General features: G+C 39.7%; 1 protein-coding gene across 3 annotated transcripts in view; it reads left to right on the forward strand.

Annotated features, from left to right (window-relative positions):
• SGCZ (sarcoglycan zeta) overlaps positions 1 to 16602 on the forward strand; it is a 1591429-nt gene that overhangs the window by 1286495 nt on the left and 288332 nt on the right. For all 3 annotated transcript variants that reach the window (XM_082244044.1, XM_082244043.1, XM_082244045.1), the window contains one exon: positions 7845 to 7946. In XM_082244044.1, the coding sequence (XP_082100170.1) occupies positions 7845 to 7946 (102 nt within the window). The remainder of the gene's footprint in view (positions 1 to 7844; positions 7947 to 16602) is intronic.

Raw genomic sequence — 16602 nt, forward strand, 5'->3', positions numbered from 1 at the left:
CACCAAACCAAAACATTTTGAAAAATATAGGAACCCTGGATTTCCAATTCCTTATGGGGGAATCCTAACAACTCAACATGGGCTCCATAATTTGACAAGTTTTACATATTATGGGCTTGCCTGATTAAGTGGGGTTCAGTCCTAACTATGTTCTGACCCATTATATTTCTTTTCCCTCTTTCTCTTTCCCCTTTTTCTCACTCACGTTGCCCCTCCCATTCTTTATTTAGTTTGCATGTTTTCCCCCTTTTCTGCATGGGTAAGAGGACTTTCCTCTTCTTCATTTTTTCACCCCCCCATCTTTTTTTTTTAGGGTGATATCTTTATCATATTGTATTAACATCCTATGCACATCGGTGTAATCTTATTTGGTGAAGAATTCTGAATTATAAACAGAGAAAATAATTAGCCTGAATTGGTTTACAGTGAAATTAGAATGTGTATGGGACTGTATTACAATATTTGACACTTATACAATTTCTGATGCACATTTCACAATTTTTCATACATTTTTTAAGCGCTGATTAGTATATGTGCTGATTAGTATAGGGGCACACTTTACGTCTAGAGGAAAACAGATTTTGTCTCCAAATACGCAAAGGTTTCTTCACCCTAAAAGCTGTGAAAATGTGGAATAGACTCCCTCCGGAGATGGTTCTGGCTAGCTCACTAGATTACTTTAAAAAAGGCCTGGATTCTTTCCTGGGTGGACTTAATATAAGTGGGTACTAATATTTATAGGTAGAGTTGATCCAGGGAATATCTGATTGCCTCTCAGGGGATCAGGAAGGAATTTTTTCCCCTGCTGTAGCAAATTGAATCATGCTTTGCTGGGGTTTTTTCGCCTTCCTCTGGATCAACTGCAGGTATAGGATTGTGTATATGGGATTGTATGATTGGGTTTTCATTACTGTTTTTTTTTTTTTTTTTTTTTTTATTGGTTGAGCCAGATGGACTTGTGTCTTTTTTTCAACCTGACTAACTATGTAACTATATAACTATATACTACTTTATTTGTGGAGCGATTCATTGTTGACATCTTAGGTTTAGCTCTCTTATGGAGACTTAATCGCTGTCAAGGTTATATCTTTTTTTTTTTTTTAGTTAAATCATACCCTCCCCACCTACCTTTGTGATATTGTCCTATTATTATATTTCAATTTATGTTATGTGTTTTATATGGATCGACGTACCACCATAAAATCATATAGTGTACTATGTTTCCCATTTTCAGTTCACACAATACCTACTTGGAAAGACACGTATTCTTTATTCCTGTCTATATTTCATTCCCACATATGGACTCAATGTCATTACATTATTTTCAAAAATTATTGAGATGAAAAAAGAATATACACTATATAGTCAAAAGTATCGGAATGCCTGCCTCAACATGCACACAAACTTTATAGGCATCCAAGTCTTAGTCCGTAGGGTTAAATATTGTGTTCGCCCACCCTTTGTGTCCGTATGGTTCAATATTGTGTTCGCCCACCCTTTGCAGCTATAACAGCTTCAACTCTTCTGGGAAGGCTGTCCACAAGGTTTAGGAGTGTGTCTATGGGAACCTTTTAACATTCTTTCAGAAGCGCATTTGTGATGTCAGGCACTGATGTTGGACAAGCAGGCCTGGCTCGCAGTCTTCGCTCTAATTTATCCTAAAGGTGTTCTTTTAGGTTTGAGGTCAGGACTCTGTGCAGACCAGTCAAGTCCCTCCACCCCAAACCCCAAATTCGCTCATCCATGTCTTTATGGACCTTACTTTGTGCACTGTTCCAAATCATTTGGTGGAGGGGGGGATTATCGTTGTTTTTCAGGGGTTGGGCTTAGCCCCTAATTTCAGTGAGGGGAACTCTTAAAGCGTCAGCATACCAAAACATGTTGGACAATTTCATGCTCCCAACTTTGTGGCTTTTTGTGACAATATGTCTTTTTCATATGAGTGTGCGGTGAGGTGTGTGAGACTATGTTTAGAAAGGGAACTGGCAGATGAAATATTATTAGAAGTGTAACTCCACTTTTGTTGAGAAAACAAAAATACTCCCCTCTGGGTGATCTATGTACATTGCAAGGATTATAACAACCTTTGTTGCAGATTCCTACCTTTTCTTATTCGGAAGAAATCACTGTTTGTTCCACTGTGGCTCTGTGTTGCTTGGGTCTAATGGGAGTGGTTTTATAAATATCAACCAGGTGTGCAACTGCAGATCACCAATGAGGATAGCTGCTGGGCCTGCACCCCAGATGTGTTCCTATTGGGAGTATCTCACCAAAAATTACATTTTTGTTCCAGGGGATGCCTGAAATCTGACTTGTATCTTAGGCAGACTTCTGGGAAAATTGGGGAGCCAATCACGCAAGCAGGAAATTATGTTTCTGGGGTGTGGTCAGTACACATTTTGTGTACAGAACAGCTCTAGGTAGCCATATGAAGTGATTTAAAATACATTTGATTGGCACACTTTAAGCATGAAATGACGTTGTATAACTGTACTGTTTCAGTGCAAACCAACATGTACATTCTAAATAACACTGTTCTTCAATTCTCATTTTAGAGGAGTAGGTTTCCACTATGCTCATTCAGGTAATAAAATTTTATATGAGTGGTTGACAATAAAATTGGTTATTTCCATTTTTTTTTGTAGAAAAATTAAGTAGAAATCATAATCAAGAATACAAAAAAATCCCATTCATAAATTATATATATCTAGGGCTGCCCTAAACATTAAAAGTTGGGTGGGCATGCATGCTCCCCTAAGAGCAGCACATTTAAAACATTATGAGAGCTCCAGGGCAAACAGAGGAGCATTGATTGTAACTCCTTCATAACAGCATCTGGCACCTTTTGGATCCATAAGATTAACTAAAAATATGTCAGTAGATAGCTTTTAGTTTTGCTGATTAAATTTGTTCTCTTTAGCTGCTTTTAATCAACTTTACAACCTGTGTAACAGGGTTAGCAACTTTGGCAACTATTTTCTAGAACAGTCAGGTATATTAATGTGACATTGTTGTCCTATTCTGAAAAGTTCTCTTCCAGTGTCCCTTGCTGAAGATATATTCAGGGCTGTTGGCTTTCTTTTTACAATGACATGTTTGCATGGCTCCTGAATCAGATATCCATTGGGACTGGTTACTTGTACAGTCTAATATAAGCAATTGCTCTGTGACAGAATCAGGCCAAAGAATACAACAACACACCTTCCATCTGTATTTTAATTATCAGCCATAGTTTTAATAACTTTGTGAAGCACAGACTGGAATACATAATATTCACCTAAGTCCACCTCACACACTGATAGCTCAGAGATTCAATACAGCTGTACATGCTTTGGCTTAGTTGGTAGGGCATGCAGCCTTACACACTAAACTACCGAAGGCATTGTCCAGCTGCCTATTTTGAGATACTATAGTTTTTTTTAGGATTAAATATCTAAGCTTTATTTTATAAAGTTTTTTTAAAATTGGGACGAGTGGCAGTACAAAGCCATAGACAGTTATGTATGTCAGCATTTTCTCTTAACTGCTCTTCTTGAAATATACAATACAGCAATACATATCTCAGAAAGTGTGATACAATTATATATTTCTTATGGATCTGAGCTTGGATCTTGAAGGTTCCAAAGTGTCCTGGGTGGGACACAACCTTCAATCCTGTGTCCAGGTGTTGCTGGGCGGAGTCCATGTTCGTGACGTTATCTCGCCCGCAGACCCCACGAGTCTGTCGGCTTGAAACCCGTGACGGATATATATTGAATATATGCTAATTTTTAACTGTTTTTATAAGGTTTCACACTATGGGATTTTCTTTGATTCATCTTACATACATAATTTGCCAGTGAATCATCGATAATTCCCTATATGAGTGTACCCATTGGACACCAAAGAAAAGCCATAGAGGTCTATTTTGCTGAAAAGGAAAGAGGGTTGATGACTCCTGTCTTAAGGATATTCTATCATACTGCGCTCATGACTCTTATAATCTAGAGTCCATTTCCTTCTCGTAAACGGCCATCTCATATTATATGGTGGAGGCGCATCTGGGTATTTCACCTTTTTATACAATATTCACTATCAAGGCTTTTTTTTATATGTGTTTAACACTTAACCCCTCACATTTTCCTTGGAGGGATCTACTAGTTTTATGATTGGACTATATCACTTCTAATTGGACTGTAATATTTATGGGACTTCTTTCTTTCTCATTTTAGCGTGGCAATTTTCTGTTTGTATATACAGGTTTTGCTGGATGCCTGCAGCCTGTGTGAGTAAACAGGTGTGCAGGGTCATTTTAAGCAAATCCTGAGGTTAGCTCAGGGCTCCAATTTTGGACACAGGGCTCCAGCCACCGGTCAGGTGTGTTCAGCCAGGAGACAGGAGGTCTCAGCCAGGGGTCAAGTGTGCCTTAGCACATGAATCAGTTGGGCTCCTATCAAAAGGTCAAAATGTGAACCTGTGCAGGATGGAGCTGCAGAGACTGGGTCTTGTGAGATGGGGTGTCTCAAGACAGAAGCCTATACAGCCAAGTTGGCATTTTGTGTTTGCTGCAAAGCAAAAGGAGACCAAAAAGAGCAGCAGTGCTGCTGATCAGAGAGCCAGGTAGCTCACCATTTTTCAGTTGTTTGCTTTGTGAACTTGAAATCCCTGCGAGGGCAACTATTTTGTATGGAAATTTCTTTTCACCAGAAGTGGGCTGCCACGCACTTAAACTGACATTTGGACTGACATGTCTCACTGCAGATGCATCTACCACATTGAGTCCAATCTCCCTATAGCACAATATATATCTGTATACAGTATATTTAAATGTAATTGATGTCAGCGGGTGTAAGGTAAAAGAAAATGAAAACCAGTTAACTTTAAGTTTTAATGATGATAACAGTTCACTATTTCAATATTCCTGTTTTTTTTATTTTTTTCTTTATTAGTTTAACTACCAGTTTTCTTTTTCTGTCACTGGACCGTACCCCATCATCAATAGCAGCTGGAACAACAATTTCCCTGTTTTTTTAGGGCATACAAGAAAGCCTTCTTCGTCTGTCTATCACCCTCCCTTATTCTGTCTACCTTTGTCTCTGCTGTTACTATAATCTACTCTAAAATAGCTAGTTCTGAGTAGACATGTGCAGAACAGAAAAAATTGTTTAGTTTCGGATATATTCATTATGTTACTAATTTTGTTTCAGAATTTGTTTAGTGCTGTTTCAGAATTCATTTACTTTTTGTTAAATTTTATGTCGTCTATTAATCTACTACTAATCCCCCTAATCTATACCAGTCCCCTCGCTCCAGCAGGCTCCCTCCAGCACTAAGACCAGACCCCTGCCACTGCTTTGCATGCTGTGACCTGTTCCAGTCACACTTCAGCCTACTCAGCATACCATTTAGGGTTAATGTCTTGTTTTCCTATATGATAACACTGGGGATCTGCTCACAGACTGGAGCTTTGGGTAGAGGAGAAGAGCATTTGAGCCAACTTGAGCCAGTAAACAGATAAGTGAAAGAGGCTGTTCTACAATCTCCTAGACATAGGAAGCAATTAACCCTTGCAATTTTGGGGGGGATGGGGTTAAGCTCACTATAAGGGTAGATTTTCTTCCTTTCCTGGAGTTGGGGTTTAAGTTACCAATATGTTTTTATGTGCTATAGCTGGGGCTTTGTTTTTTTTTTTTGTTTTTTTTTGTCTACTTGCAACACAAAGCTGTGTGAGTTTTGGGGGAAGTTGACTAAATTATAGTATGCTAAGCTTGTGTCACTGCAGCATTTCTGTGATGTCTCAAATCCATCTTTTCATGACCCTCCACTCATACTCCTATGTTAATGTCCTCATACAGAAGTTATGTGCTTATGTTAATACACATCAGAGGTGTATGGTTCACATGGAAGCATACAGAGAAAATCTTCACAGAATCAGTGAAAACTTAACTGCATTTATAAAAATAGTACATTTCTAGCCAAATTTCACCACAGCTCATAGCTAGTTAAAATGAAAGTTTTTTTTTTTTTTTATATAACATTGAGAAATGTCTCAAAACACTCAAGCTGATCCCTCAAATTGAACTTTCTTCTTTACTAGAAGTTAAGGCCCCATGTACACTAAAGCTGCTAAATTTAGGTTTTTGGAGCAGTTAGGCATTTCTTTCAGCAGTCCCTGAACTCTCCTCCTATGTTATCTTATGAGTACATGTACACTCAGTCGTTTATGGTAGTTTAGTGGAAGTTGAGGTTACAGGCATCTTTTTAAATGCAGAAAAATTGCGTTTAGGACTGTAGTTTACTGGCATTTCAAATGCCAACTGCTGGTAATGGTGTGTAAACGCTGTAAACTGCGTTTATGCGCATTTGCATTTATAAGCATTTTTAAAGGGTAAAACATTTCTGGTACTTTTTGAACATATAAAAATTAAAAAAAAAAAAATAAGCAAATTTTACCCCATGCTGTTGCCTGCATCAATGGATGAGTCCATTAGATATGAACTCTGGTCCTCTCACATACGTTTCTACGTCTTCTGAGCCTCAGCATCAGCAACATCAAGAGCATTTCCTCACACCTGCTCATGATGGGATCCATAGTTAAAACACAAAAAATAAGACAGCTATCTACAAGCACATTGCTCTCTTTGCTGCTGCTATGTCTTTTCTCACAGAATGGCTGAAATAGATAATAATTTATTTGTTTTTCATGCATTGTGGGCTTTTGGGAGGGTCACCTGAGGTTATCATTAAAAAACGCTTCTAACCTCAGTTATTCAGACTTGATATACCAGCATTTTATTATACCCCTCTCTAAGGGAAACTGATGCAAATGGAAGCTGTGCTTTGTGCTTTTGCTTTTTCTCTATTTGTCCTCTGAATATCAGTCAACTGATACTTTCAGTCTTTTCAGATATTCTATTGTACCAAATGTGAGTTTTGAATCCCTGTTCTCTCACTTTCTTGATTTCCTTTCCTTTTCCTTGAAGTTTGATTTTTCTGTCCCAACCTACCTATTAGATTGGTTATTAGAGTTTCATGTTCAAATAGGGCAGAAGCTTTCATAAAATGGTCATCTCAGAGCACGCCCACTGATTATTCCAGCTCATATTGTGGTAACAGCTTTTTTTATAGTGACACCTCTCTGTAGCATGACTTAAAGGTGCACTCTTGGAGATTTTGGCACTTACACAGCCCAATGTTGTAGGCTTTGCTTTTGAGAACATTGAATGTGTCCCCCTAGCAATTTCCAGGAACCCTGTTAATGTGGGAACACATCCCATGTAGGCAATGAGCAGGTGCCTTGCATTTGACCTTCATACAATTACTTGGGCAAAAGCACAGGGCCCTCCTCACCCACAAAAAGGTTTAGGATGCAGTAAAGAATACCGTTTTTTTTTTTTTTTTTTTTTTTTTGATTGTTTCATTACATAGCAGTGATGGGAACAGGTTCTGTGAAATAAATCATGAATTGTGGCTTGTAAATAGCATATGTGTTTTACAGAAGTTTAAAAAGATCAAGGACAGCTGGGTGATAGAAATGCTTAGATGAGGGTTTTTTAGATTTTTCAAACTTAAGCCTAAGATATATATGTTAGTGGTGTCCAAAATGACTACAAAATCAAATGTTCCATCACATTCAGATGGTTGTTATGTAGTGTATTGACATGCCCGGCTTATTTCTCTCTGTTGTTAAGTATCAGTTGTGTATCAGATTGTGTTGCTGGGAGTGCTCTGGAACCAGGCACTTCATAAAAGGTGCCACTTTTTATACTATGGTTTAGACATTTTTCTTATATAACCTTTTGCCTATTTAAAGGTGGACAACTATATTTGTAAGCTTAAAATTAATAATATTATTTTCTCTTCAGGATGGCATGGGGAATTTAAGAGTTACTAAACAAGGAATTCGACTTGAAGGTGTTTCCGAATTTCTTCTTCCATTATATGTGAAAGAAATACAGTCCAGAAAGGTAGGCTTCAAATATTATGTACTACTTTTGAAGCGTTTAAACTAGCGCCACCCATTTAATTAGACTGGTACATCATAAACTCATGGAAATCAGCCTGGTATGCCTCAATCTCTGCCTCTAATGCACTGGTTCTCTATTAGGTGAGTTACAGAGTGGCCACCCTGTATGCAGAGGTCCCCTTTCTACTTTTCCACAGCTGCCTAAGTCCTTATACATGTCCAAAGATAAGCTTCTTTGATTCCCTTCTTCAGCAACTCAGAGAGGCTACACCTAATGAGGCAGCAGTAGCTTAGCAAGTGATCTGCATCCAGGTGTGAGGCCCTGCATTGCCAGAATTGTCATGTGGAAAGCCAGGGAAGAGCCTAACAAAATGAATCTCTGGAACACTCAAATGCTGTAGGGAGCACCTGAGAGATTCTGTTTTTGAGGGTAAGCAAAAATAACTGCTAGTGCTCTGAACTGCTTTACTGAAGTAGTGATCCTCAGTTAGACTCTCTGATACTATAGAGTCATAAAGAGACTATGCTATGCAACCATATCTTACCCTAATTGAACAAAATTTTCCAATTTGTGCATCTTTCAAAATCTGTTTCGTATTATTCTGCAGTATATGCAAGCTCCTTTGCCATTCTTACCACGTTTTGTCTTCTTGATAGTAACTTTGCACCTGTTTAGTACACTGAAAGGAACGTTACTTTCTAAATAGTTGTTCAGCTGATTATATATCCGGGTCCTGTTATTGCTGGCCTCAAATCTGTGAAAGATAATGGAAAATTGTCAACACACTAAATAATCTGACAGATGTGGTTGCCGTAAGTAGAGGCTTTTGTGTAGGGGTGAGGTTGCCTGCTTTAGCTGTAGACCAATAATTTAGAAAACTTCCAAATATTTACCTAAAATAGTATTCAACATATTACATAGTTACATAGTTGGTAAGGTTGAATAAAGACATCAGTCAATCTAGTTCAATCAGCATGGGTGTGTATATGCATTTATGTCTTTACCACTTTCCATATCCCTGTATAGTCTCTTCTCTAAGATGCCTATCTAATAGTTTTTTTAATTATTATTACACCGTTTTTAATGCATGCTAATATTCTGTTGACCTTGAATGCTGCAGGTTGGCATTGTATGCTATTGCTGAGCCTGTCATTTACTAGAACTCCCATATCCTTTTCCATCCTTGATTCCCAAAGGGGTTCTTCCCCTAACATGTAGCTTGCATTTATATTTTTATTTCCCAAGTGCATTACTTTACATTTTCCTACATTGAACCTCATTTGCCGTGTGCTTGCCCACCCTTCTATCTTATTTTTAATGTTAATAAACACAATTCTAGTAATTTATTATTACTATTATTATTACAGGATTTATATAGTGCCAGCAGTTTACCCAGCACTTTACAACATAAGGGCAGGCAGTACAATTACAATACAATGTAATACAGTAGGGATCAGAGGGCCCTGCTCGTTAGAGCCTACAGTCTAAGACCATTCATGTGCTGTTGCAGATATTTACTTCTAACACACACTTTGTTAAATGTGTGTCTTTTTAGTTTCTAGATGAACAGACATGGGAATGTAGACTGCGCTTATCATATAAATACAACCAATAAATAAAACCAACACAATTTATTGGTAATTAAAATGGCCGCGGCACTTTTATTGGCATTAAAATAAATAAATAATTTAATGAATAAATAATTGAATAAATAAATAAATACTCAAATATCTTTATTAATCAAAATACGAATAAATATTGAATAATCCAAAATCCAAATAAATATGTAAATAAAATTATCGCTTAGTCATAAAAAACTCAAGCGAATCAATAAATAAATAAATAAATAAATAAATCAGAAGTCCCCACCAGCCGTATTTTGTTGCAAACAAAATGCGGCCTAACCCAGCACCGCGGCCAATTCAATCATATTTTGTAAGCCTAAATTAAAAATATCGAGGCCAACTTCCGACAAGTGAACGCCGTCTTGTCTGTATAAACCCGAAAAAACGCCTTCGAGGTCCACGTGACGATACGAAAAAATACTAACCGATGGAGCAAATTTTGCAATTGAATGATTAATTCTTCTCCGAATCTTATCTAGTGAACGAAGTTCAGGCGATACCAACCATATCAATCAAGGCACCATTTCTGAGAATACCACAGAAACACCAGGAAATAAAGATTTTAATAAAACCAAATCACGTTTTATCAGCAGCATCAACTCTAACGTTTTAAGTTTACCGACATCATTACCACCCAAATGAATAATTATCAACACAGGTGACGGCCATAGCTGAGATAACCTAGAAATATGTGTAAAAAGATTAGACCATTGTAGACCTCTCACGCTTATCCAAAGAATCTTAAATGATGAAGAAGGTAAAGATAAATTAGCTGTATAGCACCATTGGCTCGCTCTCTTATGGGCCCAATAAATAAATGAGTGTCCAACGATCCAAATGCACTGCCTAGAACCTGAGAGGATTTAAAGAGATAAATTAGGTCGGATATACAGGCCAAACCTATGCGAGTCCCATCTACCCAAACGCTTAATGAGGGAAACATCAAGACCCAACCTAGCAGCTTCTGTGGCGGCTCCAATACGGAAGGAATGAGATGAAAATTTGAACTGAGCTAGGCCCAGAATTGATAAACAGCGCTTGAAAATTGCTGAAAATTGAAATTTAGTCAAAGGAACCCCATTAATATGAACCAGAAAATTACCATTAACCAAAGGCCTTTTGGAAAGATATTTTGTCAGGATAATAACTGGACAAATAATGGAGTCACCACAAGCCTGCAAGCTGAGCCATTGACCCCTACCAGAAACATCTGTTTTTGAACTACTAAAAAAAATATTTGCACATGTATCTGAAAGAACAACTTCTGGAAAACCCAGACCAGAAAGGCCTAACTTATTGTCAGGTAACAGCTCCGAAATACGTAATGCACCAAAAAAAACATTAAAATAAAAGCTGTATGGAACAGTAGTGCCTCATAATCAGATAAACAAACCATAGAAGTTGCAAGACACACCTTCCTTAGAATGTCCACCGTTATCAGCCTACGAGCATCTGGTCTGAGATTTCCCAATTTATAGCCCTTCAAAGCTTGTCGTACAGTAAAGTAAGTGTTACATGCAGGAAAATGACAGAGTTTAAAGAAAAAACGACACACCCGTCAAAATTTTATTTATGTGACTATACGAATGCCCAGATTGAAAATGTGTGCAAAGAAAAGCTAAAATTGTCTGCTCTGACGGGGAGAAACCTGACAGTCCAATGTTATCATTGAAATCCAACCACCTTTTCCATGCCATTGAATAATCAATCCATGTTTTTGGTGCAATGGATTTTTTAATTGCATTAGAGATTAAAGTTAGATCAAATCCCAAAGGTGACTCGGGCACACAAACCCTTCCGGGTCCGCTTCTGGAAACGAGATAACGCGTCAGCTATAACATTGTCTTTTCCTTGGACATGCCTAGCTTTTACCCAGATGTTAAGTTTTAGACAGAGTAAAACAAAATGTCGCAGCAATTTAATAACCAATATTGATTTAGAAGCTAGACAGTTCACAGCGAAGATAACCCCTTTGTTATCAGAAGGATAGGAAACAGTTCAAGGAGAATAATATTTTTTGTAATTTTGTTTACAAACCACGCCGGCGGCCTGGAACCACAGCACCAGTGTGTCTTCCAAATAGCCGCAAAACCTTGCGATCCTGCTGCATCTGTGAACAGCTCCATATCTGCTGAGAAGACAAAATCATCCTGGAAAAAAAACATGCCATTAAAGTCCAATAAAAATTGAGACCACACTAACAGGTCTGCTTTTATATCAGCCGAAACCCTAATATGGGAAAACGGGGATTTTAAACCTGAGGTTGCTAATGCCATTCGCCTAGAAAAAATCCTGCCAACTGGCATGACTCTAGACGCAAAGGCTAACAAACCAAGAAAAGATTGGATTTCTTTAAGCAAAATTTTTTTTCTACGGAGAAAATTAGATATTGTTGATAACAAACGGGATATCTTATCTGCTGGAATTTGAAACTGTAATTTTACGGTATCAATGCCTACACCTAAAAACTCCACCCTAGTAGAAGGAAGACATGTCTTTTCTTGCGCAATCGGAACTCCGAAGCCCCGCATAATCTTCAAAAACAGCTGCAACATCCAAAAACATATTGGAGAATCTGGAGGACCGACAAAAAGGAAGTCATCCAGATAATGGATAATTCCATCAAATCCAGACTCATAAACAACCACCCACTGAAGGAATGTTGCAAATGCTTCGAAGTATCCGCAGGACAACGAAGATCCCATCGGAAGACACATGTCATAAAAGAACAATTCCTCAAAGCAAAAACCTAAAGAATTGAATGACTCAGAAGAGATGGGCAGGAGCCTAAATGCAGACTGGATATCCGATTTAGCTAACAATGCTCCTTGACCAAATCTTCTAATCAAATGGATAGCCTCATCAAAAGTGGCATAAGTAACTGTAGCCAATTCAGGATCAATTTCATCATTCAAGGAATCACCTTTGGGAAAAGATAAATGATGGATCAAGCGATAGGAGTTTGGCTCCTTTTTTGGTACCAATCCCAAAGGTGAAACCCTAAAATCCTTAAAAGGTGGAGAAAGAAAAGGACCTGCAATCCTTCCAGCTGAGATCTCTTTTAACAATTTCTCCCGAACAACCTCTTTATGTGTCATAACTGATTTTAAATTACTTACCGCCGTACAGCCAGTACCTAAAAAACTAGGAATTTTGAAACCGTTAGCAAAACCATCCAACAACAATTTAGCTTTCTCCCTGTTTGGATACAGGAGTAACCACTGATGCATTCTTTCCAGTTTCACTGGAGTGTATGCCTTTGGGATTATCCTTAGATTGAGTGAAAGATCTTTTAAAACACTTCACAACCGGATGGCTGCCGAAACAAAAAGAACATTCATGCCTGTAACGGCATGATGTTGACCATTTGCATGACGATTCATTGAAGGCATAGCATACACCTTTTTTATAAACTAAGACTGTACTGCTGACAGGCGCTGCTCCTGGCTGTTTTGTGAAGACTGGCTTCTGCGGAGAGATAAGCTTCAGCCATAAGCCAACATCCTTCATCCCCCATTTAAGGCTGAGATAAACAGCCATCTTCTGGCGGAATGACTCATCATATGAGAACCAACCGAAGCCCCCAAAATTTCTGTAGGCCTCAAGGATGTTCTCCAGATGTTGAAACAAACCACTACACTTATGTGGCTGTTTCTCTCCCAGTACTGCTGAAAATATACAAAAGGCTTGTAGCCAGTTATAAAATGATTTAGGAGGAGATTTGCGTCTGTCATCAGAATCATCTCTTTTTTTAGATTTTGAATTAGGTAGTAAAGAGAATAAGTCTATAAATTCACCTCTCCATATCTTTTCCTTAGTTACATTGGTCAAGTGAAATCCCAAAGGAGAGATTTCACACGGCAAAGCTTCCTTGTAACAAGTAGCAGGCATACTATGAACTGATCCTTCCTTTGCAAGAGTGGTATCAACAGTATCAGCAACATTGCATATAGAGTTGCTAGCCACTGGATCTGACCAAACTCTTGCCACCGGAGGTACCTGAGGAACATTTACAGCTAACTTCTCATTAATATTTGAAATTGCTGGCAACAGTTGTGACAGCAACTGCTGTGATAACTCACCAGCTTGAGAGGGCTGGACAGCAGCAGGCGTGGGCAAGTGATGCTCCCCAAAGGCCTCCAATCCGGAGAGGGCGGTGGGCGGGGCCTCCTGCAGCACCGGGGGAAATTCAACATCCCCCTGCAGCGGCCTGGGTCCTGACAATGACCGAGCCTCACTGGAGGGCCGCCCACGGCCAGCACTCACCCGGGGGGATGCACTCTGCCCAGCCGCGCCGCTCCCTTGTGCTCTCTCCCTCCTGCCACTGCTTCGAGCCGGGGAAGGCAACGCCCTCCTTCTCCTCTTCTGGGGTCTTCTGCCTCCGCGCTGGCCCGTCCTAGCGGCACCCTCCGCCTCCGGGCTCCGGAAGGACTCCTCGGGCTCCGCTGCTGGCCTGGTGGGCGGGATGCTCCGCTGTATCTTCCTGCTTGATTGAAGCCGACTCCTTGGCGGACTTGATGGAAGACTTCGGACCTCTTCAGACGCGCCGCTTGCTTGAAGCCGGATCCTCAGACTTGAAGGGTCCCTTGCCTCCACTTCCTGCATCTGATCCTGTCTTGATCCCGTCGGCGGCCTCCGCTCCGATGTCCGGGCTTCCTCCAGTCTTCCTTCTTGCTCCGGGGCCGGGTCCACCTCTTCCTCTCTCGCCGGATCCCCGACCGCTTCTTCACCGGAGTCTTCGCCCGACAGGCCGAGGCATCTTCTCAGCCAGTCTTCTCCGCCGTCTTCTGCTGCCTTCTCCAGGACTCTTCGGATCATCGTCTTCATGGCTTTTCCGGCGAGCGAGCTCAGTATTATAGCTCTGTATTAGCTCGAGCTCACTGCGCCGTACTCGACCAACTGTGCCCGGAGCCCTCACGCAGCCGTTTATAAAGGCCTATTTGACCACGTGACCGAAAGATCTAGAAGGTCACGTGTCAGCCTTATGACGCGAAGTCACATTTCTCCCGCCTGAGAGCCCCGTGCGCGCCGCACGCGGCTTAAAGACATATTCAAAATTTTTTTTTTTTTTAAAAACTTTATTATTTTTTAACATTACGGCAGCCACAATCCCATGTAGCGGGCGCGTACTGCGCCCCGCTCGCCATTCTTGCATTTGTTACAGAGGCCGGACTTGGGCAGACTAGGTTAATTGTCAAAGTGCTGGCTGGGCAGTATTACCAGCTCTGACAGCAATAAAGCAACTTCCTTATAACTCTGTGAATTAATTCTTCCTCACTGGGGATTGCCACAGATGCCAGAGCCAGTCACAACTGCATTCCCTGCAACTCTTGATAGAATGTTACTGAATCTTTTTTTAAGGCTAGCATACAAGGGCTGTTGGGATTAGGTTCTGATTTGCTTGCATTTCCTCATACTGTTAAATGTGAATAAATGGGAATCACATGATATACACAAGGCAAATGCATAACATAAGCATATAAATATGCATGTGAAATATATCTCGGGCAAACTTGTGCATTAGTTCTTAGAGTAAAATATGTAGAAATGTATTGATTAGCTGCTAAATTAATCTTAGATTCACTGTGATTAAAGAGAACCTGAACTATGGAAGATGTGGCCAAAAAGATCAGACGTAGTTCAAAGGACTAGTTTTCCATATTGTCCATAGCAGCATTTCTTAACCTTTTTTCAGTCAGGACACCCTTTAAAATTAAAGACACCCCATTCTAAAATGTAAAAAAACTATTCTAGTAGCTTTACACAATGCAGCAACTTCCACACGAAGGACACCCAACATTAGAGGTGACTTATTCTTCCAAAGAAAATACACTTTTGTACAATCATACTGACTAGTATTCCAATGTTTTTCTTCTACTTCAATTTTTCTCCATCAGTTAGCTAATGTCACCCCAGTGCTGATGGAGAGGGGCACAGGATTGTCAAACAAGGATGCTGTGGAGGCAACAGACATCCTCCTTATCAACTGATGACGTCATTGGTTGTTAGGATGATAGTGTCTAGAAAGTCGTAATGATGCATAATGAAAACCTGTGGCTTTGTGTAACTAAAAGGCAGGCTTGATCCACCTGCTGTGTGTTATAATTCAAAATATGACTGTAAAGGGAAAAAATATTTGTGTGAGAGATATGTGTATAAATTGAAAATATATCAACTGATTAAAGTGCTAATGTGACTATATATTACGATCGATGGAGTTTAATATTTTAATACTACATAAGCACTTTTCCTTTGATGTATGCACTTGCACTTTGTTATTGGAAGATTTTTTTGATAATTGATTCTTGTGCGCTCATTCCTTCCTTTTTTTTCCATTGATCCACCTGCTAGCTTGTATACAATTTGTGATCGATGTTTAGGCATTTCGCCAAAGCACCCCTGAAGAAACCTTAAGGTACCCCGAGGTGCCTGGGCACCCTGGTTTAAAAAGGCTGATCTATAGGTTCCCTGCAACTCATATGTTCCCCATTTCTGACCTACTAGGCCTTTTTTTCTGCACTGTCTGTTTCTGAATGAAGATGGTCATCTTAGTAGATGCAGGGCTTTGCATACTCATTTCAGAGCTGCCTATCTGATCACAGATGGTCTAAATACTAGTAGGGGAATATACTGTAAATAGTGCAGAAGATGTGTAAAAACGCTGGTCAACAGGATGCATGAAGCAGCTTCCTCTCTATCAAGAATAACAGTGACACCGGTGATCGCTCCCCGCTGAGAGAAGGACGGGCGGCTGTTGAAAAAAAAAAAGCAGACCGCCCTTCTCCCTGCAATGATCACAGAGCTCATGTGATCCTGCTATATATGATCGCATGTCTCTGTGATCATTTCACAAGTCCAACCCCCATACAGTTAGAATCACTCATTTAACTAACGATGATCGAACTTTTGAAAAGTTTGGTTCGACCAGAACACCCGAATTTTCCAAAAGTTCGGTTCGGATTTCAGAACCCCATTGAAATCAATGGGACCCGAACTTCGGTAATCAAAAAACACCATTTTGAAGCCCTAAA

This window comes from Pelophylax lessonae (assembly GCF_965119305.1).
Source record: "Pelophylax lessonae genome assembly, chromosome: 1".
Classification (NCBI taxonomy): Eukaryota; Metazoa; Chordata; class Amphibia; order Anura; family Ranidae; genus Pelophylax; species Pelophylax lessonae.